At 41.9% G+C, this 24,398-nt stretch overlaps 1 protein-coding gene across 2 annotated transcripts in view; it reads left to right on the top strand.

Annotated features, from left to right (window-relative positions):
• The first annotated feature begins 880 nt into the window (after window positions 1-880).
• Window positions 881-24,398, top strand: part of LOC105703398 (repressed by EFG1 protein 1) — a 42,863-nt gene continuing 19,345 nt past the window's right edge. For both annotated transcript variants that reach the window (XR_001104356.2, XM_012431767.2), the window contains exons 1-2: window positions 881-1,093; window positions 2,383-2,601. Coding sequence is in view for 1 of the 2 variants with exons in the window: in XM_012431767.2 (XP_012287190.2) it covers window positions 881-1,093; window positions 2,383-2,601 (432 nt within the window). In the remaining variant the exon portion in view is untranslated. The remainder of the gene's footprint in view (window positions 1,094-2,382; window positions 2,602-24,398) is intronic.

Genomic DNA, 24,398 nt, shown 5'->3' with positions numbered 1-24,398 from the left:
GGCACAGCCATCGCGATTGCGCGGGCCCCTACCAGAAATTCGTGGTACATACTTAGAATACATATTCCTGTACCGTATAGATTTATAAGTTATTGTTGTTTCGATTGTTGACTTTGGATCAATTAACCCTTAATTGGTGTTGTGGGGTCTTACAGACCCCGTGATACATGAAATATGGGTCATAATTCGCCCACGTCAGTGAAGGGTTAAATTACAGTTTTGCTATGTTGAATATTTTGTTTAACCAAACATTGGCTCTAGTTTATGGTCGATTAAAATATTCTCTTGCCAAAAGGCAGTTACAAGCAACTTCTAAAAAACTGTGTTTTACGTTCCTCAGCTTTTTATATAACCTGCCTTAAGTTATATAATATCAGGAGTTTGATGCGCCATATTTTTTTAAACACAGCTTCGAAATATCAGGCGCGGATAGAAGAGAAATTCACTTAGGAGATCATGGATTTTAACGTTTGAAATTACATGGAAATCGTTGGAAATCAAAATATTGCGATAATGTTAAGGCCGCCTGTCGCTTGTTACCGAAATTTGTTGTTTATCGTATGGAATCAGAGGTAATCCATTCTTAAAGAAGGAAATCGTTTTTATTGATTTCCGAACGAATGGTCTCTCGATTGGACTCATACTTCGGATTACCGTAACGTAAAACGTATGATCGAACATGGATTATATTTTTGTCACTAGAATATTTAAATTAACCCCTGCGAGTGGTACTTTCGATTCGTGACCATTTCGGAGGGTGTCACGTGGGTGGCGACGTAGGGGAGGGGTGGGGGCGGGGGCGCCGAATAGTGGGGGGCTGTCTGGGGTTGAAATAGCGAAGCGTGCTCGGGGCTCCGGTGTTCAGTGCTCAGTCGCCGCGATGGAGCTGCGCGAGATGAGCGTCGCGACCGCAGACGAGACCGCGGAGCTCCTGCCGTCCCGGCGCGACGACAACGAGAGCTACTTCATCGAATACGCCATTCAGAAGGAGATTATTAACCGCAACCGATGCTCGGCCAGTCGGCGTCTCCTCCTCAGCCAGACCGCCGCTCAACTGGCGGACTATAACCTCGCGAACAGCAATCACCAGAAGGTGGTGTAGTCGTGCTTAGCTCCAGTCGCTGCTGTCGAGGCACCAATCTCGAGTCCTCGAGACGCAGCGATCGTTTTCGTGCTGATTGCTGTGCATTTTTTATTATCAATTTCAATATATTTTTAAACTAGTTACCGGGTCCAGGAATCCGACTGCAATATCGTTTTTGCTACTCAAGAGGAATTTTCTGTTGGCCTCGCATATCTCAGAATTGGCTTTAAAATAATCGGAAAAATCTTGAGACTTGGAAAACGGAATGGAACCTCTTGCTACTTTTGCCTGCTCGATCCCTTACTATCTGCTTGTTCTTTCGGAATATTTTTCCGGACCTCCTATGGCAGTTTATGTCGTATTTCGAATGGCAATGGAACGGAAGCGATAGCGTTTGAAGTTGTGTTTATTCGGTTCTGGAGGTTAGGTTAGAGCACGTGGGTCTTTGCTAATTTTTCGCGGTGGCTGCTCGGAGGCTGTGCAGTATTGTGTTACAGCTCTCGCGAAATGGAGGGGACATGGGGTATTCGGGCACTCGGCCAATCAGCTGATCGTTCGAATTCACCGCTTATCGTGGTATAGAAATATTCACGTGGGTTTTGACTGATTCTTTTGCCGCTGCTGCTCAGCAGAGGCTCTCGTACTTTGCTACAGTTTTTGAGGATCGGAGGGAATGTGGAAGTGCTCGGGCACTTGGCCGATCAGCTGATCGCTTGCCTCCACTACTGCGTCGAGGGATTGAAATATTCACGTTTCACGGATCACGTTTACTTATTGACCGAACTTTCGTGATTGTCACGCCTGATAGAGCTGTGATGTGCATTTGCCGCGGTCGCCGATAAATGTAATTAAGCATGGCTTCCGATGCAGGAAGCTAATTAGTAACTAATATTTATAGAAAATAATTAACCCTTGACGTAACGTTAATATTAAGGGCTACGGCACAACCATTTGTTCGTTATTTAAATACAATCCCCACTCGTGAAGTTGAATAATTATTTTTGCGACGATTTGCTTATAATTAATAACGATATCGTATTTTTTTATTATACTTAGCATTATTTAAATCTCCTTTTAAAAAACAGAAACACCGGAAGGAACGTTAATTAGTACAGTTTGACTGTTTAACAGCTTGAAAATCCTAGGATTTAAGCTGGAGAGTCGCGGTGTGGTGTTTTATTTGTTAAATTTTCTAATGATTTAGTAAGAGAGAGTAGCTTGGCTTGCAACTTTTGTTCAGTGCTCGAGAATGGGGGATTGTACGGCTTACTTTTTTTGTTTCTTTTTTAATTCCTTAGGACTCGCCAATTATTAGCATCATCCATCCTTCTGGCCCTAACTGGCCACCCTCGAGGAAAAGGGAAGAAGCTAGAGCCCTCGAGAATTTGAGGAAGAGGGTCGAACAGTCCAAGCTCTGCAAAGTGAATCCGATCTCGGATCCTGGAGGATCTTCTTCGGCAATGATGAATACTGCTCAACTTCAGCAACTGGACAACCGACCGAAACTCCTGAAGAAGGTAAAAATCATTGCATGAGCTACTAAAACCAAAATTTTCCTCTACATGAAGCAACAAAGGTACTGCATTAACCACGTGGAGCAGCTAAATTACCGCAACGTCTTATAACAGTTTTCCCCTGTTAAAAAAGTGATCCCTCTTTTAATGCAGCATTTGGTCAGTCAAGTATCCGTATTTTTGGCGAGAATTTGGACAATCTTGGAGTTATCGGCCTTTAATTACAGATTACGTTAAGCTACATTAAGCTTCGCCAGAAAAATCAAATAAGAGTTAAAAAAATATCGAGATATGGATTTGTGAATTCAGAGATACATGACGTGGTAGAGGTTTAGGAGCTTCACTTTCAACACGCGTGGCGGTTGGATTTTTTAATATTCATATGTGCATCTCATAACTATAGAGGGTACCGCAAACCAGTCAGTATTTGTTGTTTCAATGCCTGGAAATTGGTATCAATATTTATTGGTGTGATGTTAGGGTAATGGAATGGGTGCGTATCATTTGCAATGGCGATTGCGCCAAAAGTTTCTTGCAGCACACGTACGTAAACACACGTGTGATAATGGTTTAATCGCTCGTTGTTACCTTCTGGAATTCCCTCGCGAACTGTTTCGTCGTACGTGACGGCTATCAGTCGCTTGGCTTGCCTCGGTTTGCAATTATATTTACTTACCCTTAATAGATGGTTACACCGTTCTCCCGTTTAGTCGGAAATGGTGGAAAATGGTTTACCGTAAGCAGTTTATAGGGTGATTTAGTAATAGTCGGAGGGAGTTTCCACGATTTTGCTCTCACGTAAATAAATGGAATGGCGAGCATAACTGCTAGTATATGAGCGCAAGAAAAATGGCACATGTAATGGCACTTTCTGTGCACCTATTCTGCATTGATGGCATCAAGAGCGCATCCCAGTCGCACTGAAACGAAGGGAAGTACTAAAAAGCAAGAAGTTAAATGAAAAAAAAAAAATTGCTGAGGATCGCCTTACCTCGTTTATACATTTATGGAGTCGTCCTAACAGTTGTTGAGATACCTGGAAAATAAAGAAATGGTTGTAGTCAATAATGACCATGTGTATATGTTACCGTGAATGACCGAAATTGGAGAATGTCGACTTTCACCGGTGAATGTCAACAGATACCAAATACGTCGGTGAAAGATCGAATATTTCATTACATTGTTGTACATTCGGACCCTCTTCAGTGTGTGTCGACAATCACACACCGGTGAATGTCAACATTTACCGGTGTAAGTCAGAAATAAGGGTATTTAGCAAATATTTCGGACATACACTAAGCGACTATGTGAATGTTGACATTCACCAGTGAAAGTCGACATTCTCCAGATTTCGGTGTTTCACTGTAACATATACACATGATTTCTTCGTTTGTTGTAAACCTTACAATTCTAGATATTTATGTATGGTACCTTTTGTGCATTCATTTTCGAAATTTAACCTATTTTTTTTTTTAAGCATGGCATTTTTACCTTGCTTCGTAATTTTACCGTAGGATGACTCTTTAAAGCGACCAAGTGATATCCACCTCGAAAGCGCACTTGACTCGAAACTCTGCCGAGTTTCTGGAACTAGAACGATAAACGTGTGAAATTAACAACGTCTAATTAGTCAGATATGATGCGTAGAAAGGGAAAAATTAAGACGTGGGCCGGGTTTCCCGATTTTTCTCGCGGAATTACGATTTTCGGCGAGAGACGGTAAGAAGAGGGAATCCCTCTTTGGGATTACTTCATCTATCTTGCGGGTTCATTTTTCCTAATATCACGTCGACTGTCCCATTCTTCAGGTTACTTTCTTTTTAACTGCTAGCAGACAATCGATTATTAAATTTCCTCAATAAAGTCCGGCTCTCGATTTTTCGCGAGACGTCCTACTTCCTCGTCGGGGACCCTGGCGAATCTAAGAGGACGCAATTTCCTGATAGTATATCTCCTTTGACAGAGGATGCGTCCCTTGATTTCTCGTCGAAAGAACGGAATCCACCCTCGGAACGTCTGTTTGTCGTCTTCCGTCAAGCGCGACGAGACGCGGAAAGCGCTGATGCGCTTTTGGATGCATTTGCTCTGTACCTACCGATCGATGCGTATTCACCGACCCGAAGGGTAAATAAATCGATGATCGATTCGTCGACGCTGCACCAATTGCACCATTGAATTTATAGAAATACAAGAGAAGGTGTTGAAAATATATTGTAATTTTGTAACATTTTTATTCAAACACTGTGTACTAATTTTCCAAGATATTTTGAAACACGTGTACATGTATTATAAATGTAGTACGCGAGCGTGTTGATTTTCCTGCACGATTTCAGGGAATTATGACCTGATGTTGGAGAAATTTTGCGTTCCTCGGTTAGCAAACATGGGTACGTTTCGGAAGCGCGCCATGATTGGTTCATTTAGTTTCTGTAAATTTTATAAACGAAAGATCCCACTTTGTGACTAATCTCTGTACACTTGAGTACGTTCACACGGTATATCAATGTCCTCTGAATTTTTAAAAGATCTATGGGCTACGCTTGAATTTTTCGAGTTTCGTCAGCGATCGTACGTCCGAAATTGAGAATTTTTTCTCTATACGTTTCATTGTTTTTTTTTTCTCAGTCGTAGCGAATCCTCGTGGGTATTTTTGCTCACTTTTCCCCCCCTTGATTCGGGGGGAGATTAAATCGACGGAGGAACAAATGACGGTTCTCGATTTTACTTCTTTGGCAGGGCGCCTTTCAATTTCGGTCCAACTTTTTCGCCCTGACCTAACCTAACCGGATAAATTACCGCGACCGAATCCGAGGACTTCGTGAGCATGCCCCCGTGAGATACGCCTCGAATAAATTGAATTTTCGCGATTACCCTCGGCAGAACCCGAGTAAAGCGAGGAACTTTTAGAGCCGGCATGCGCATCCGGCCGACAAATCGAAATAGCTTCTCGGACCAGCGCATTTGTTTCCCGCCGAAGAATCTTGCCGGGCTGACGCCCGCGATTTGTTAAACCGAGCCTCGCGGCCGAGAGTTTCTCAAGTGACGAGCTACGGTGACACCGGGAAATGCGGGTTGTACTTCGATGATGACACCTTCATCGGGGATGGTCAGAAAGCTCTGTAGAGTTCCGCGTCAAATATATTTAGAAGCCTGCGCCAACGGCACCGAATACTTAACGCCAAAATTCGGCACAATTCGAAAATGTTCTTTATTAAAAGTCTCATCGACAGACATTTTTTTTTCAAAGACGAGCTCACACTCCGAACGACTTTCAAGGGCAGCATGGTCTTCTTTTTTTTTTCTTTTTGCTAATCGTGGAGGGTCGGTATTCAGTGCAAGAATGTAAAATGGTAGAGTTCGCCATGAAAGAGGAGGTCGACAGTTTGGCGCATCGAGCAGCGTCAGGATATGGAAGTGCTCGAGGAATCGGGGCGTTTAATATTCGCGACGGAGTCCCTCAAATGGAAGCACGTGGGCGGCCTCGTTTTTTTCCTCTCTTTTCCTCCCTTTTCCCTTCCTTCATTGGCTTCCTCCGTCTTCCTCAAAGGCGGCCTCGACCCGTTGTAACCGAGAACAAGGTCAGGGCGAGAGCTTCGGCGAAATAAACCCCTCGTCGATCGGTGTTACTCCGCGCGATCGACGACGCGGAATCGGCGCGTTTCCGCACCGCGATGCGGAAACGCACACGCCTCGCCCACGCCCTATCACCCGGCGTGGTGGTCTGATAAGTTATGGGCATAACTTACGGGAAGAGCCTGAATCGGGAACGTGGGCGAAATTGCTCCAGCAATTCGACCGCGGGAACGCGCTCCACGTGCTTTAGGAATTTTAGCTCGTTCGACATTTTTCCTTGGGAAAAGTTCATTTTTCAATGGGCATGTCTCGGTGGGACGAATTTTGAGATAGACTATAGGCAGAAGAAAACTGTACGACAGGGAATTCTAATCGTTATGACCGTTCATTATCGTGGGACGAATTTTGAGATAGACTGCAGGCGAGGCAGAAAAATGCATTACAGCGAATTCTAATCGTTATGACCGATCGTTATCGTGGGACGAATTTTGAGATAGACTGCAGGGGAGGCAGAAAAATGCATTACAGCAAATTCTAATCGTTATGACAGTTCGTTATCATGGGACGAGTTTTTGACATGGACCACAGGGGGTCAAAAATAATGCACTGCAGCGGGGTAATCAGGGGGCGAAAGTTGCTCGCGAATTCAGCGGTGCAGCGGAGCGCCGAGTGAAGGCTCGAGAGATCCGACTCCTGGCACACTCGTACCGAACTAGTTCCGGACAAACGAGCGACACGAGTGCGTTCGCGAGTTTACGCCCAGCAAGAACGTAATTTACGGGTTTACGAGAGACTGCCAGGAATTTTAGCCAACGCCGTTTCCACGCCCTCTCAAAACTTCACCACTGACCCATCGCGCGGTTCGCTAAGTTTCCGGCATCTTGTCTGAAACGCGTTGTTTTAATAAAAAAGGAACAAAAATAATAATAAAAAGAGAAGAAAACCAGGAACTCGGTGTGCCGAGTGACTGCGAGAATTTCTGAATCATATTTTTATAACGCACTATACCTCTTAAAACAGTGCACATGCACAATCATGTCGAATGTAAGGGGATTTAAATCACTACTCAGGGTACTATTTCAATCCCAGGGAAAATGTTAAAACTGCATTTTCATTCAATTAATAATATTTATATTAGGGGATTTACAGGACCACTCAGGGATTTAAATCCCGATGAAAAGTTCAAATGTGTGTCCTCGGATAGTTGCAACGAGTAATCGTTGATATTTAATTTCCCCAGACTGAAATCTGCTTGTACGTGGATTGGCAGTTAAATGCTTTCTGAAATATTTGATGCACACGAGCGTGCAGGAGAAAAAGATGCTAAAGAGATAATTTCCTATTCGGGATCCCATCGTGGTTCGAAATTGCTTCGACTTTGAAATTGTCTTCGGGGGGGCGATAAATATTTCAACGGGGACACTTTTTACGGGAAGGGGTATCCACCGAGGGAAGAAAAGATTTATGGGCTCGCGATATTTCTGGATATTCAGGTGCGCGAGGGTCAATGCAAAAAGGGGGTGAAATTTGCGTAAAGCCGCGGTCTTTCGGGTTGGATCGGCCGAAATAAATCCTCGGTAACTGTCATGTTTATCGCGTAAAATGTCCGCCAAAACGGATCGTGGTGACGTTTATTGTCTCGTGGGAGTCCTGTCTAGACGATATCGTCCCGGCAAGAGATAGATCGTTTTCCGGCAGGGTTTGCCGAGACAGATTTCTGGGGCAAGAAACTCCATTTCGGAGCTTTCACGCGAGCAACAAACCCACTGGATACAAATAGTGGTGCAAACAGAAGAAGGACAAAATCGAGAATAAGTTGTGTCGTACGGTCGATCTGCAATTATTTAGTTGATCTCCCTTTATATTTAAGCCGGTTTTGGGATTTTCACTAGTAATTTCATAAGGCTGCTCACTAGAAATCTTCATGCTGAATAAAGCTTAGTACAGCAGTGCAAATGAAGAAAGACAAAAAAATCCAAACCTGAGGTCGGATAACAGAAAAGGACCAAATTGTATCCTCCTCTAAAACATGAGAAATTCTCGGAGCGGGAATTTCACGCGAAAGGCGGTAATTTTGAAAAAAAAAATCGATGGGAAAGTATCCCCTCGACGGGGAAAACTGTGTCCGCTTCGAAATTCTTTGGAAAAAATATCGCGAAATTCCTGACGTAGGAATCTCGTTTGGAGGATTTCACACGAGAGAAAGATTTTTAGAAATCAACAAAAAGTTATATCCTTGATATACAAAACTGCTCTTGATATGGAAATCCTGCAGGAAGAGACAAGAAATTCCTGAGAGAAAATACCCCCCGGCGATGTCACATAAAAAGTAGTTTTATATCATATTCGGTAAAAATAACCCAAAACTAAGATCCACAGTCTCGACGAGAAATTACGTTCTCGATGGGTGATACTGTCACGCAAGGTTTTGCAATTGCAATAAAAGTCGCTGTCCCGGTTTCGTAACCACCTCGTGTAATGAACTGATATGAACGTTCATTTTAAATAACGTTAACAATTTTTCGTTAATACAGTACGTAAAGTTTTTACGCCCGCTCATTCTTCAGGCGATCAAGGCAGGACGTGTATAACTAGGACTACGCAGACGACAAGGCTGGCGATTAGGACGGCTATTTGAGTCCTGTTGCTGAAAAGGAAGTTCCTGGAGAGGACACGGGAATGGCCTACGAATTCAGGAACCGTCGATGTGCCTCGCGTTATCGAGCTCGTCGTGGGTGCCGGTAAAACGGCATCCGCGTCTTCAAGGATCTGAAATTCAAGAAGTAAAACATTGCTCCAGGATCAACCCTTCACATTTATATATTGAGTCCTTGAGGGCATTTTTGAAATCTTCGACTCTAAATTAGGGGACCTTTTATTACCATTTTTTTCTTTCGAATCCCGAGATGAACATTTAGTTACATATGCACGAGCGAACGCACAGCAGCCCTATAATAAAATGTGGCGATGATGTTGATGATAATGATGATAATAACGATGATAACGATGATGATGCTGAATAATACTGGAAAAAGAATTTCCACTCAATTTATATCATAATACATTCTCACCGTTATTTCGGCTTTCGGCAGGACCTTTTTCAAGTGTGGAGTCGACGTGAGGCTAAAGGGCTTTAAAGCCGGATCTTTCGCTTCTTTCGAGTCCTTATTGATCCTGGGCAGAGCAGGAGGTCTCTGTTCGAGGAGTCCTCTATCTTCGGTGGGTCTCAGATCGATACTGACGAAGCAGGAATTGTCCATCTCGAGGATCTTGCGGGTCCTTTCATTCGCTATGAGCGACTCTGGCGTGAATGGCGGCGCTTCCGGTCGGAGTTTCGTATCTGCATAGGGAAACGGTAATGTCTCCTGCTCTGATAAAGGCAATTCTGTCATGGACATCTGTTCGTGATCAATGCGATACGTTGGAAAAGGTCGAAGGGCTCGGAGCTATGGGGGTCGAGAAGCTCGGACAATGGGGGAAACTTTAATTTATTTCAGCCGGGATAGAAGTTTTTGGAGCTGGGGTTGAGGTTAGGTTACCGTACAATCTGGCTGCTCCATCCTCGGCTTGGTTCTTCCCGCGACGTGTCGGCTCGCAAGATTTCGCGAGCTCGACTTCTCCTGGCTCGCCGGAAGGCCTCTGCAAGGTCGGCTCTTTCTCCTTCTCCATCTCCTTTTTCAGGCCCTTTAAAGGGAAGCTCTCTTCTCCTGGGTCCTCCATCCGGTGGCTCACTAGGTTACAAGCGTCACCCATTCTCAATCCCGCTGTCGCCACGGCTTAATATCTGGTCAGGTAGGGTTGGCATAGTATCAATTTTTATATCTGGCGCCGTGCCACTTTCCTTCGATTTTACCTTCGATTTTTGAGAGAACTGGTCCCGTAGGTGGAGAGGTCAAAAATTAAAAATCATCAATTTCATCAAATAAAAACTGGCGACTTATTAAACTTAATTTCTGCCCAAGGGTAAGATTTGGATCGTAGGAATTTTTGTGCCTAGGTCTGTGTCACTTTCTTTCGATTGTACAGACTTTTTAAGAGTTCGAATTTCCGATTGGGTTTCAGATTAATTTTAGATCCGTAAAAACCCCTCGAGAGTCCGTTTCCCTGCGGCGTTCAAGTTAAGTCTTGAATTCATAAGAGTGTCCCCTAAGGATCGATATCTTCGGCCAGAAACGTAAGATAATAAATAAAAGGACTAATTTTTTTTTTTCGTTTAAGCGTATCGTACAATAAATAAACGTAGATATGGGTCTCACTATATTCTGCTTTCGCAGCTACCTTTCATATGTGTACTGAGAATTATCCTTGAATATATACGAGGTATATCACGGTCGGTTCTACGAGCCAACTTCACGTCCAGAAAAGCAGCTCTCTCAGCTGTTTAAACGTCAAATAAATCTCTTTCATTGGCCCCGTAATACTTCGCGGCGGTGATAACGTTTTCGTTGATTCGCATTTTCGGTCAAGGTCTCGAGTTTCCGGCGCAGAAGTATGCAAATCGAGCCATTTAAGTGTACCTCGCCATCTTTTTTTTTTTCACCTAGCTATGAATTTTTTACAGAAGTGCAGACACGAGAATTCTCGTTAACAATTTTCGGCTAGTTCACTGTGTTAATGGTCATTCAAGTATCTTTTTTTTTAATACCCCCCAGCGCAATTAGTGCCCTTTAGCTCACTCGAAAAAGCTCCATCCGCCATTCAACTTGCAAATGATGGACAGATACTGCAGAGATAATAAAAAGCTCGACGGGATTTTGAAATCTCATTCCCGCGTATCACGTTTTTTAACGAGATCCGTCGTATCGAGAGCTTCCCGTACATTTGATGCTTATAAAATGCGAACCTGAATTTTTTTACTATTTATTAAAAAGATGTGAATAGTGGGGTAAAGTTTGCTACGTAATGGCTGAGAAATATTTATATTCCTATAGGATAATATTGAAATACTTTAGCTTACTACATTTAATATTAATATGTGATGCTTATATCGTGAAATTATCCAGTAAATATTTCTTTGTAGATGAGGGACGGTAATGTATGTTGGGCCGGGAAGGTAGGGAAATGAGCGAATTTATGTTCACTAATTCCTTTTCAAACTTTATGGTGCGAATTGCGGGATTATTTGCTGCCGCCATATTGGATGCTGTTGGTATCAAAATACCGCACTGTTGCATAGTCTACCGTATATACTGCGGTTAATACCAAAATCCTGAATGAAATGCTATCCGTAATTAACCGAAGGTTATTTCATGTATCGCGATTTTTTATTTTCAGGGACTCGATTTCCTATTTTTCGATCATTAACTGCAGCCAAGTTGAATGCATCTGGGATCAAAATACTGCACCGATGCAGGCCTGTACATACCACTGTTTCCCAAATCGATTTTCAAAATTCGGTTAAAATAAATGCTATTTGCTCAAATTGATTGCATCGAGAGGAAGTTCGGAGGGAAATAAATAACTTCGGGAATATTTAATTTTGAGTTACATATGTATATTTGTTTAGGAAACGTACTGTAAATATTTTCACGTAGGTACGTTCACTTTAACGCCGGCGCAGCATAAATATTTCTTGCCCTGAATGTAACCATTTTTTGTAGCTTTTTTGAGTTAATTCTCAGGGTGCAATGAAAGGACTAATGGTGAAACGCATTCGCAAGAATTACGGATGTGCTCTTTCGGCCCTGGGTATAAATGCGGTAAGGATAGACGAGAGGAAGGTTCACCTTGTATGTCGAAAGCTTCGCGAGAGTTGACCGACGGAATTATGAAATCCATTCAAAGAGCGTGCTTCAAGAAATCTAAATACCTCAGGAGTTTTCCTTTCTGCATGTTTTCGTCGCGTCTTCGGCCTTTCTTCCAATCCTTCTAATGACAACTGATCGAAACAAAAGCTCTTCCGAATTCGCGCCAGGGCTTTCTGAGATGCTTACTTTCTGAGATACTCGAGGGTACGAATTAAAAAAAAAAAAAATACTTACCCACCACTGATTTCTAATGTTGACAAATTATTTCATTAAATAAACTCCTGAGGTTGAAATTCCATTCCAGTGTATGTTATTACCCTACGAAATGAATCATGAGCATCCCGTTTGAATTGCTGTACTTGAATAAAATGCAAATTGTGCAATTTAATCGTTTCGCTATTTTAGTATATATGTATTATTTTTAAAGTAAAAGAATTAAATGTCGGAGAGGATCTGTTTATGAATATTGAGGGGTCTGCTTTTGATATTGTTGCTTGTTACCAGCGCCTTTGTGCATGTGCAATTACTTGCACCTGCAGGTGAAGGAGGTACACTGGCGAGCTTCAATGAGCCATGACCGGAGTATGTACGGTGCGAATTGCCGTAATTAATCCTGAAATGAGTTTTCGCTGTAGGCCAAAATGACCGATTGTGATTGGTTATTGATCCAAAATGTGCCGATGGGGCCCGCAAAATGTAAATTCGCGCGATTTTGCGGGCAAACCTCCATAATAATTGTGGAGCTGGTTATTAATGCACTTTGATAATCCTCTTCATAATGACAGCCCATGCATTTTTTTAGGAAGTCTATCACCATTGGCTCGATAATTCTCTCTAATTAGGCCTCGTATGCAAATTTAAAGAATCATTTGCCGCTAACCGAAATTTGCAATCTCCACGGAACTCGTTAAAATATTAATATCGCGGAATTTCAATTACTCCGAAAATTCGATAAATCAGTATTTGCGAGGATTTGTGGAAATTCGATGGTACATCGTGTTTATGGTCCGTTAATTTCGCAATATCTTCAAAGGCGAACATGTCGTTCCATTTAAGGCCTCCTGTACCGAGGTGCAATTAATACTTGACAATAGGTTAATAATTGCTCCTGAGAACCGCCGAGCATATCGGTCCTTACCTAACGACAGGGAATATGCAGTGGTAGACACATTTGTGCTCGAATTCACATTAAGATACACGATATATTAAACCCTGTGGCGTATGTGCTCTATCTAAATTCACGTGAACGAATTTACAACCTGATAGGATCCTACAGCGAGCTTACGATATATGTGTACATAAGTCTTGGACATGCACCGTGACATGTATATACAAGTATACAGCAGGCGCATCGTAATTGACCATGTAACGCTTTCTGGGATTCCGAGTGGTTTCTGAATGTTAATGTATTTCTACTTTTTACCGCACAATCATAGTGCAAAATAAAGCACTCGGCATTAAATACCCTGGAAGCATATAAAAGACTTTTAAAAGTAATCCTGGAATTATGTAGATTTTCAAAACGTGTCAAATCGCAGCAGCGAAGGAATCAAAATTCCGGGGATTCTCTTCTCTGTGCAATTTCGGCTTCTTGTTAATGAGTAATTTGTATAAATATTTTATAACGAAATTGAATTTTTAAATATCTTACATTAAACTAAGTCCTTTGCTCATGATTTTCAAAACGTGTTAAGTTGCAGCAGCGAGGGAAGGAAAATTCTGGGGATTTTCTCCTCGGTGCAACTTCTGGCCGAATAGTTAATGCACCGGGGGTGCAGAATCCTATGTGTGCTTCGTCTCGTTACATGTACGTGCATTTACGACGTGACGGGATGCTGCGATCGCGCTCGCATCATATGTGCACCCACGTGGCAGTGCATACAGTGGGTGCATCTGCATCTTAACGAGAATGGTACGTCCGCGAAGGTAAGCGAACGGCTTCCGAATAACAATATGCATCTACTTTCTGCATCGGGGTGCACATAACGTGGGGTTCTTGTTTTTTTTTTCGAGTATTCTCACGTTTTACGAGAACATCAGCCGGTTTTACGAGCAGGTGAAGTGCCTTCCGGAGTCGTTGGATTTTAATTCGCGACCTGCCTGCCAATCGAAATCGCGATTTCTGTGAGACCTCATCGCGACACCTTTGGAATTCCTCCTTTTCTTCTTTTTTCTTTTTCATAGCGGTTCAATTTTTAACTCGGTCATTAATCCACGGTCCGGTTTCTCGCATTCATTCAGCGGTTCGAGAATTGGGCATTTCACGACCTTAATTGCGTAGAAGCGAGGACATTTTTTCTCGACGCTCGGCGAGACGGCAAAACTCGAAATAATTGTCTCGGGGATCGTAACAAGTGCAAGTTCGCGAAATGTGTAATTATGGGACTTCCGTTTGGAGAGATCTTGAAAAACGGACCGAGACTCGTTATGTCGCAATTTTTATCCCTATTCAGTTTTCACAATTCTCGGACGCCTTGTCGAAAGATCTTGAAGATCTTTTATCAAGGAATGAGATCGCTGCGAGGCTTATATTTAGAATCCGGGAATTGGGAATATCGCGAAATAATGTGCTACCGCTCTCGAGGGCACGACCGTGACGTGAAATCTGATATTCAAATCAAATTTGCGAATTCCTGGTCGCCCATTGCCTTCATGTTAAAGCGCTATTATGGCGAGCCAGCTGTCCAACTCGCGCGACGTTTAGCGCCCCCGTGAAACCGGATGAATATTTATGAGAAGATTGCGTGTCGGACCCGAAGGCAACGTCTCCTCGGCCCTTTCTGGATCAGGCTAATTTTTAAGTCCACTATTTTTTAGCCTCGTCCTATTTAAACCCTTTTCGTCACGGGACTTTATCGCGCCGTTGATGTATTTACGGCCTCTAAAGAAACGCCATTCGTACACTGAGAAAAAATAATGTCATCGGACTAAAGAAATATTTCTTTGAATAGCATCAATGAAGTCTGCGCAAAAAATCAAGTTTATTTGAAAACTAAACTTAAATGAAGCACTTAAATGAAAACATGGCATGAATTTGGCAGTTTAATAAATTTGCCCCTAAAGTCGCCTCGACACCTTCCGATCCTTCTTAACAGTGTGGGATAAAAGAATGAAAAAGAAAAATGAAAAATCCTTACATCTGGTATTTTTCACGCAGTTCAATATTCGCGTATAATTAGTGACTCTCAATTCGGTAACTATTCGTAGAATAGAAAATATTGTCGCCGATGAGATCTGCGATAATTTGTTAGTCTTGTCGTGTAAAATATCCTCCAGAATATTATAATACATTTTTATCGACGAGACTTCGCGGTTTAGGGAATATTCTCCGCGTAATTCGCCATCACGAAGGGGAATCGATCGACCCACCTAGGATGTTCTCCTAAAGTCTCGTCGAGCACGAGGGTAACCGCGAAAGTGGGGTACAAAGAGGCCCCGAAATTTCCGAATTTCGGTTGATCGCTTCGACGAGGACGCGAAACTTGGAGCCGATCCAGCGATTGGAATTCCGCGAAGACAGCAGGGAATTTCGGCCACAGGGCTAGGTCCTTGAAACGTTTACTGGAACGAATCCAGCTGCAGGACGAGTTCTATTTCTCCTTCTTTTTTTTTCCCTCCTTTTTTTGTTTCGGAACACCGACGTGCTATACGCGGACACGTAGCAATTTCCGCCGGCTACCAAGGTCGAGTGCATTTTGTTGCCGAATTACGCCGGACAATTCCGAGCGAGCAAAGTTTCGGACGCCCTCGACGTTTCCTGGACTTCTTTCTCTCCTTTTCTCTTCCTGGCAACTGTTTTCATCCGCATAAGTGTCCTTGCCGGGCACCTATACGTATCTCTAAGTGAAAAGTTTCAGGACCCATCCTTGATGCTCCGACTTCTGCTACTTTCAGCTGCAACTCGCCGGAAACTTTCGCGAAGAATGATAAAATTTCGAATTTACCGCAAAAAAACTCTGCGGCCATTTTTTACAGTCCCTTCGTACGGTTTTTACTGGTACCGTGTAGGAGAGACGAGTGCAATAATTGCACCAAATTTTGTAACTATTTATCTGTGAATTTGTTGCGTGACAATTGCATTCACCACGTGCATACAATTGATATACAATAATGGGATTCGTAACACAGGATCGTTTTTCATCCGCATAAAATATTTCTCGGATACGTGTGACATCTTTAAAAGATATTAGGAAAATATCTTTAGAAAAGACGAAGAAACGAAAAAGGAGAAGGAAGAGGAGAAGTCGCCCCCTCGAGTCAGCTTCGATTTGGGTCTGGGGAATTGTCCCTAGCCAGGGGACAGCCATAGGGGAAAAAAAGAGAATCCTACGTCGCAGCTGAAAGTGACACCGAGCTTTTCAGAAGTCCTCGAGCTGTCGAGTGTCCGTGTTGGCTCGTTTAAGCACGAAGTAGTGACCGAGGCGAAGTGGAAGGAAAACGGGAAATTAGTTACTTTTCTCGCGCCCCGACGAAATGACTAATTTCGAGGGCCAACTCACGCCCATAGAATTTTCCTAGTTTCCTAGGGACTGGGGAATGAATTTTCAGTCTGACCAAAATCTTGGGTTTTCCCTTATCCAACTTCGTCTTCGCGGTTGCACTCGTGTATGCACTTTTCGAGTGCAAACACTTGACACGTGTACGTGCGACTTGACACTTTCGAGTGCTTTTCGCGAAGAAAATCCTGAATCCGAAGGACCTTCTCTTGTGAATCTTAAGGGGGCACACATTACGAGAAATCGTTGCGATTTGTAATTTGAGTAGTTAAGGCGGTATGAAAACGACATTTGAGGGGTCAGTCGTTTATGAAAGTTTTCTGAGAACTTGTGTACCGAATTGTTTGATATTCTAATGCGTAAATGTAGAGGCAATAAGCAAGTATAAAAATAGGGGCACGTTTCGAAAAGCACATTAGAAGTGCTTTGAGTAATGGAGAGTTTGTTAGCGAATGAACTTTTACTTTTCATCAGTTACGGATTTAGTACATAATCAGCAGATGAAGACTACAAAAATGTTGCGATAGAAAAATGTTAATCTTTTAAGGTGGAGGTTGTCAGCTTTGCTCTAAATTTTCAAAAGTCGTATTTTATAGAATGTCGATTTTTTGTTTTAATTTTGCGGCAGTGTCCCATAGTAGGGGCAAGCGACGATCAAAGTTTTAAGAGTCTTCCGGGAAATAAAGAAGCTCGGGAGGACACTTTGGCCCGATTTTCAGATTGTACGACGACCACCCCATGAAAGTCCTGCGGCTCCTGGCGATGGTCGTCCATTTCCAGCTTCGATCTTTCCTGGTCTCCAAGAGCGCGCAATTAAATTCATTCCGACTTCGATTCGAGGAACGAATTCTCACGCCACAGCTCCAGGGGATCTTTCCCATTTGCCCCTTTTCTCCAGCATTAAAAATCCCTAGAATTTCCCGACTTCGAGGATTCCCCGAAGACCGGATAACTGTGCTTTCCGCGAAAGGAAATTTTATCTACAAATTACTTCGTTATTTTCCTTCCATTTATTTCGCAATTATTGGCATTAAAACTACTTAACCTACTTTTGAACCTTTCTTTCTTTTTTTTTTATTATTTATAAGAGAGGGGAGATTTTCTCGCGATTGAGGGAAATGCAACAATTTGGAAAGAAATGCTCGGAGAAAAATGAACGCGTCTATGGTTTGCCGCATTAATTGTGAAAAATGAGGATCCGATAGCCATCTGATGTTTTATCGGGACTGCAGGATTTATATCCCCGGAGAGATGCACTTTGATTATAATGTCGGGGATTCTACTCCTTTCTTTCCTGGAAACTTTCTGTAGATCTTGAGGTACGGAACCTTATCAAGTTTGCTTAGCATTGAAAAATATGAAGGAACTCCTCAAGGAGTTCAGCTCATGTACGAGTAGGTACACGGGAATCATGAAAAATGTACGTTTCCATAGTTTGTCATACTTTGTCATATTTTTCCAGACTCATGTAATGAGAAATGATATTTTTCATCTCCACGGAGAACATTTCCCATTCTTAGATATCATCAGTCCTCCCGAATTGTATCGGAAAAAGTGTTCGTTTCCACATTTCGTTGTATTTTTACTGACTTATGAACGGGAGATAATATTTTTGTTCGGTATAGGACAAACGTTTCATTTCTCGCGGGTATCGAATGCTGCCATGAATAATGTATATTTTCAAATTCTGTCAAAACTTCGACAGCCTTGGGATGTGAAATTTTAATCGTGCACAGGAAGTATATTCCATTCATCACAACATCGTTATCATTCCACGGTTTGCTTAATGAAAAAACATTTCTATACTTCGATATATTATTCCGCTCATCCAAGAATAGGAGACATCTTTATTCTACCCAGAAAATATTTTCTATTCATTGTAAATGTCGTCATCAGCTCTTTCATTGTGCCGCGAAAAATCTATATTTCCCATCCTTTGTCACATTTTTGCGCACGCCCATAAATGGAAGATAATATTTTCACTTTACAGAGATAATATTTTCCATTCTTCCCAAGTATCGCGAATGCGTCTCGGATTACGGAGGGGATCACTTATAGCGATTGTTTGCGACTGCGAAACTAAGCCTCAGGGAAATCATGCATAAAACATGGAAGAAAACGAACTCGGAGGATTTGAGGCCTGCAGAGGCGACGAAGTGAAATCCGGCCCGATCCGATCGGGGAGCCGGTGTTTTCGGAGCTTTCTGAAAACGAGCTCTTTTCAGGCCAAGGAAAAGGTGCCTTAAGTTCGCCGAAAGTTCCCGGACTGCATGACACCGGGGGAAAAGTTCCTCCGACTGTGAGCGGAATTTAAAAGAGGAACTTCCTGCAAACGAAAAAGGAAAAAGGCCCCTCTCGTTTCCCGGGGGCTCGGTCGACTTTTAATCCCGGAAAGTCCGAGTTGACAGTTTTAATAAAATATTGGACTTAACTTTAGAAAAAAACTTAATCACTTAGAGAGTCCATTTATCTGAACGGATGCATTGTTCAGCGATTTGAGATGGACGATGCACTATTTTGGGGGAGTCTTCGAGTGAAAATTTTTATGCTACTCAAAATCTCTCCTGCGAGGTGTTTTAAAAATATACGGATTTTTATGTTAATGTGAAAATGTACCAGTTAATTTACATACTCACTCATTGGCTATTTCGATGCAACAAGAAATTGCAGTAAAATTATGTTGTCTCTGTAATATCACAGGCAGTATCGAAGTTAAGTTAAAGAAAATTAAGGTAAAAATGGACTAATACGTTAAATATACAATGTACCGGGTATTTATACATTTTCTAATTTGTAATCTTTCCCTTTTACGTTTTTATTTTTTTTATGTGAAATCTTCTATTATGAGGTGTGTTAAAATGTATGTGAATTTCCATTGATTTTTATCAGTGTACAAAGGAGGGTAACTTCTAATCAATTGAGGTCCTGCTTTCGACCTTAAAAATTGCAGATATTTCCGTTTCTTCTATTTTCAGACCTCGAGTAGGTTTTAATTCGCATTAAGTAGGATATACAATGTCGAATATAGGACATAAAGAATAAAGTAGGACTAAAAGAGGTCTTAGGTTATGCAGGTTCAGTGTAGGGTTAACATTGTTGACTTGTGGTTAAGGCTGGCAGGAAATCGATGATAAAAGGGGGAAAGTAAAAGTGGCTCCTTTTGGAGAAAAGCAAGACTTTAGCCAGCGTGAAACTGCACTTTGGGTGCTCTTCGCTTGACGTATTTCAACTGAATATTTCACCCTGAAATTCACCATTCAAAGGGGAATAAGGGGAATTTCATCCGCGACGTGTTCTCGAATATTCAAAAATTATTCAGCGATCTCGAGCGGTGGAAAGCCGGAGGAAAGTTTCCTTCTTATTAAGTTATTTGCCGGTGGACGTTCAAGTTTTTTTTTTTTTCCGGTGCGCAAACGGGTTGATATTTTATCCAACAGCTGAAAAGGAGATATTAAGCTCTTACAGGAAGATGGAATCCTACTTCTTTCGGGATTGGATTGATTTTGGGAAAATCCATACATCGCCGTGAAGACCATTCATCTCCTTCATTACTAAAGGATCCTTTACTTCTTTTTTTTATATAGGTAATATCAAACCAAACTTATTCGTACCAATATCTGGGTCACAGGAAAAGAAATCCACTCGAGAGATGGTGCAAAAAAGTGTGAACAAATTTTTTTTGCTTTTCGTACCTGTCGAGTTCTTCGTTTTATCGATTTTCCGAGATATCCTGAAATCCAGCTCCACTTTATATTTCTATTCGTTATCCTAATCCAAGATCTTTTTCTTTTTAAAAACTGTAAAAACTATAATCCCGCCACAGCGGGCAACATTAAGGGAGGGCTTCCATTTTCTACTCTTGTTTCTCCTCAAGTTCCTTTTACCTTCCTCTCTTATTAACTTTTTCTCCTCGATTTGCTTATCATTCGAGTTACGTTTCCAGGAGAGCGGAAAATGTTTCCACCATTTTCATTCCTTGCATTGTTCCACAATGCCGGGGTGTATGATTCCGAATTAACTCGAAGAAATATCAATCACTCTTATATAAAATTCAAAATCTGGTTGTTTGTCATTTCTTTACTCACCAGTGTGTCAGACAAATTTTTTTGCAGTTAATTACCATGATAAGTATATTCATCTGTGTATTGGCGTTGTTATGCCGAAAACAATACCAGATTCTTAAGGGCAATTCCTGAAAGAATAACGAAGAATAATGAATAACTCTCTTTACCTTAGAAGTTTCATTTTGATCCAATCTTATTGAAATTTGGTTTAGCTGATCTTTATTGTCTATCGAAAAGTATAGGCTAATGTAGGTTTATTAATTTGCGAAAATATTAGCTATAAATAAACAGAAGTACGGATATTTATTTTCAAACTCTAGTCTCCTATGTATTTTTTTATACTATTTGTTGAAAAAATATATTCGTTGCATAGAAATAATGCCGGTTGCATCACGGCCGGTTAATTCGGAATTAATCCGGAAATTCACCGCTGGGCCGACGAGCACGAGCTGCAAGGGACGCGAATCGATCGCAGACTATCGATCACGAATTGGCTCAAAGAGATCGGAAAATGCGTGGAAATAACGAGAGACCGAAATTATCAGACAGAGCTGGCCTTGGGAGGGAACGGATTTGGATCGATACTTTGGGTTCAGGTGCGGCGCGCCCAAATGCCAACCCTCTCGAGTATCCGCATTGCTGCCGGTCTCGTTCCAAGAGCAGGAAATTATACCACAGATATATGTACACCTACAAGTTATTCTTAAGTTTCTGAAAAATGGTATGCACCAAGTAACTCTAATTAAGAGGCCGAAACTTGTACTTGAAGGGCCTAGTGCAAAAAAGATGCAAATTACGCCGGGCACTTTAGGCCCTTGAATTGCTAATTATATATATTTACATATTTATACTATGTCTTAACAGGGCGAAAATTATGGAAATGGTACCTGGCACTCGTTCCTTTAATTACTATTTATATGTATTTATATATATTTGTATATACTTGTGAAACCCTTCATGCCTTCCTCAATTTACACATAACTCCCTGCCATCGCATTCAACTGGACCCATGGGAATAAAGTGTGAAAATAATAGCACCAACGTAAATGTGGATACAAAAGTGATATTTAGGGAATTAAAAACAGTACAGCATGAAAGAACATAGAAAATCAGTTCCGGGTTATGTGGACTCGAATAAGGGATGAAGGTTAATATGCGCTTTCGGATGAAAAATATTTATCCGCTGGGTGAAACGTTTCTAATTTCCCACTCTCCGAGAGGTTCTCCCCAGGCTCGCCGCTTCTGGATATTTATGGAATTTAAATCTTCGTTTAACGTCCCCCAGATTAAGGCAGTTAAGGAGCCCAAGGAACGTAAAGCTGCTGCACCGTTGTCAAGGTATTTACGAGCGGCATTGTCCAAGTCCATAAACGCGACGCCCGTTTCACCAGGGTGGGTATAAGAAATATCTCCTTCTTCTCGGAGGAATCTCGCTTCGTCTCAGGTAGAGATTCAATTAGGAGATTGTAATCCGGGGACCGTCGAGGCGCGCCATTTAACGCCTCGCGCTTTCGTGCTTTTCTGTCCGGTCCGGTGAAATTCCGCACTTGGCGAGAACTCGCCGGTCCTCCATGCTGTTCCGCAACTTCCGCGACGGAATGGCCGGAGTCGAATCAGCAGATTGGAATCGGTCTTATCGATGATTACGCCCGTTGCGGGGACCATATGACTCCACTTACGTCCGTTCGTTCCATCGGTATGGATACTTTGGTCCATTTCTTCTTCTGACCGCTTCATCTTCCTAGATGTCTATTTTTTTCCCTTCTTCGTTCGCAATCTTCACGACAGAATGGTCGAAGTCGAATCAGCAGATGGGTAACGATCTTATCGATGATTACACGCTTTGCGGAGTCCTAATGAGTTGATTCACGTCCATTCGTTCGTTTAGTCCTTTTCATCCATCAGTCACTGAATTTTATCCTTTTACCTTTTCTTTGTTCAAAAGAAAACAAGAAATGTAAGGAACTCAATGGTCGCCTCCACTCTTGAACCATCTGCGAAGAACGGGTTCAATCATCAGTATTTATAAACACGGGCTATAATTTTATTTTATTATACTGTACTAACAAGATTCATTTAATTTCCTATTTTTGCGCCGTCCATCTTGACGTAGTATTTATTTTCTCGTTTACCAGCTGACGCCGGCGAATTTATCGTTCGCAATTGTCCGTTCATTTTGCAGAAGCACCCTGAAACAGGAGCGTCGCTAGACGTCTACGAATAATCCTTGTCTTTCATCAAGTAGAGTTGCGTGCATGGGAAACAAAAGGATACGGTGCATTGTCTGGCCAACAAAAGCCATTCTCGACGTAAGCAACGCCCCTTTAGCTGCTCATTCATTCTGCAAATGTAGCATTAGCAATATTGATACTTCCAATTAACTTTAAAATGATCCCTATTCACTTACAAAATTCAATAAATCATTATTATCACCGCAACAAATTAAACAGTAATTGACCTTTTATAGCCATCGTTGATTAGGTTTTCTTCTATTAGCACCTCATTGCAGTGCATTTTGAATAATCAGATGAATTTGAAATTGCTTTCCTAACGCTGAATGAATTTCCGTATGCAAATGTGTATCGATTGAAGTATTTATTCTAGTCTTGGAACGGTCTTAAAGTTGTGTAGAAATCTGCCACAGAAAGCTTTTCAGCTTTATGCGCGATCTTTTAGCTCTTAACAACCCCTGGCTGCTATTATGGTATCATGTAAAAGAACGAGCTCTGTGCCATTTCCTGCGCACTTCTCTGGTCTCGTCAACAGAGCAACCCGGTTCTTTCAACTTTGCAAGCTCGCCTGCACCTTATACAATGCACTTCCGACAGTAGCGGGAACTTTAACGAGAACTTTCATGTCTCATTTTCCCGCGATTTCTTCGGCAATCGGGTTTTCCAGTTATTAGAAGAAATCATCTACGCAGCGAACGACGAAACTGTCATTTTAGAAATTCGGCGTGTTCTTTTATTTTATAAGAAAAATAAAAAAAAGTGCACATAAGCAATCTTCTCATTAAAGCTTTATTCATTTGATAGTCCACTTCGTCTAATTGAATAGCTTAAACTCCCTGTTAATGAGGAATTACAATGAAAGGGCCTTATCTCCTCGTTTTCCATTTTTGAATGTCAATTCTTATATTTTGCCATTTGCAAACGAATTATTCCGGCCTCATTTATACCTCTCTCGTTTCCTCGGACCCGCCCACTTAATTTTTTCTCTCGTTCTTCAGCAGTCTCTTAATTCCCTCTATTGAATGAAATTCCGTCCCTTCTTCGAGGTGCTATTCAAAGAACTTTAAATTACCAGGGAAGAATTAGAAAAGAAAGACCATGAGCGCAAGGAATTCCGAAGGTCTTCAGAACCTCTCCAGATCTTTATCTTAAGAAATCTTTTTCACTCGCTCGTTTTCCATTTGCGCGATATCCCCATTGGGCTCTACTTCCCCGCAGACTCGCATTTTGCGAAAATGATGCACTCGATGAAAAGGTAAAGGCCTGGAAAGCGGAAGATTAAATGAACCAAGGGCTCGTATCGGCTTTGGCAGCTGCAATTACTTCAACTGCCGTTTCATGCTTGAATTTTCCTTCCCTCCTATCAGGTAACGTCGATTAATAACGGAATCGTGCTTCGCCCTCTTCCGTAATTATTGGAGAGATCAAAGGGAGGAAGTCTCCTCGAGCGTGAACCTTCTTTTATTTCGTTAAAGAGAAAAAGGTAACCACGATTAAATTAACGAGACGCCGAAATTATTCGAGCTACGAAATTGGATTTCCAGAGTCCTCACAAAGGTAGCTCCAATAAAACCCACCACTGCATTCTTTATTTCAAACGACTCCATAAATATTTTTCACCCACACTCTTCGTTACTAAAAACCTCGAATTGCGGTTCCTTTTCTGTTATCGGATCTCCAGAAAATTTC

This window comes from Orussus abietinus, unplaced genomic scaffold, assembly GCF_000612105.2.
Source record: "Orussus abietinus isolate OABI.00-Male unplaced genomic scaffold, Oabi_2.0 scaffold439, whole genome shotgun sequence".
NCBI classification, from domain to species: domain Eukaryota; kingdom Metazoa; phylum Arthropoda; class Insecta; order Hymenoptera; family Orussidae; genus Orussus; species Orussus abietinus.
Note: the sequence above shows the minus strand (reverse complement) of the source record. Positions and strands in the feature narration are given on the sequence as shown.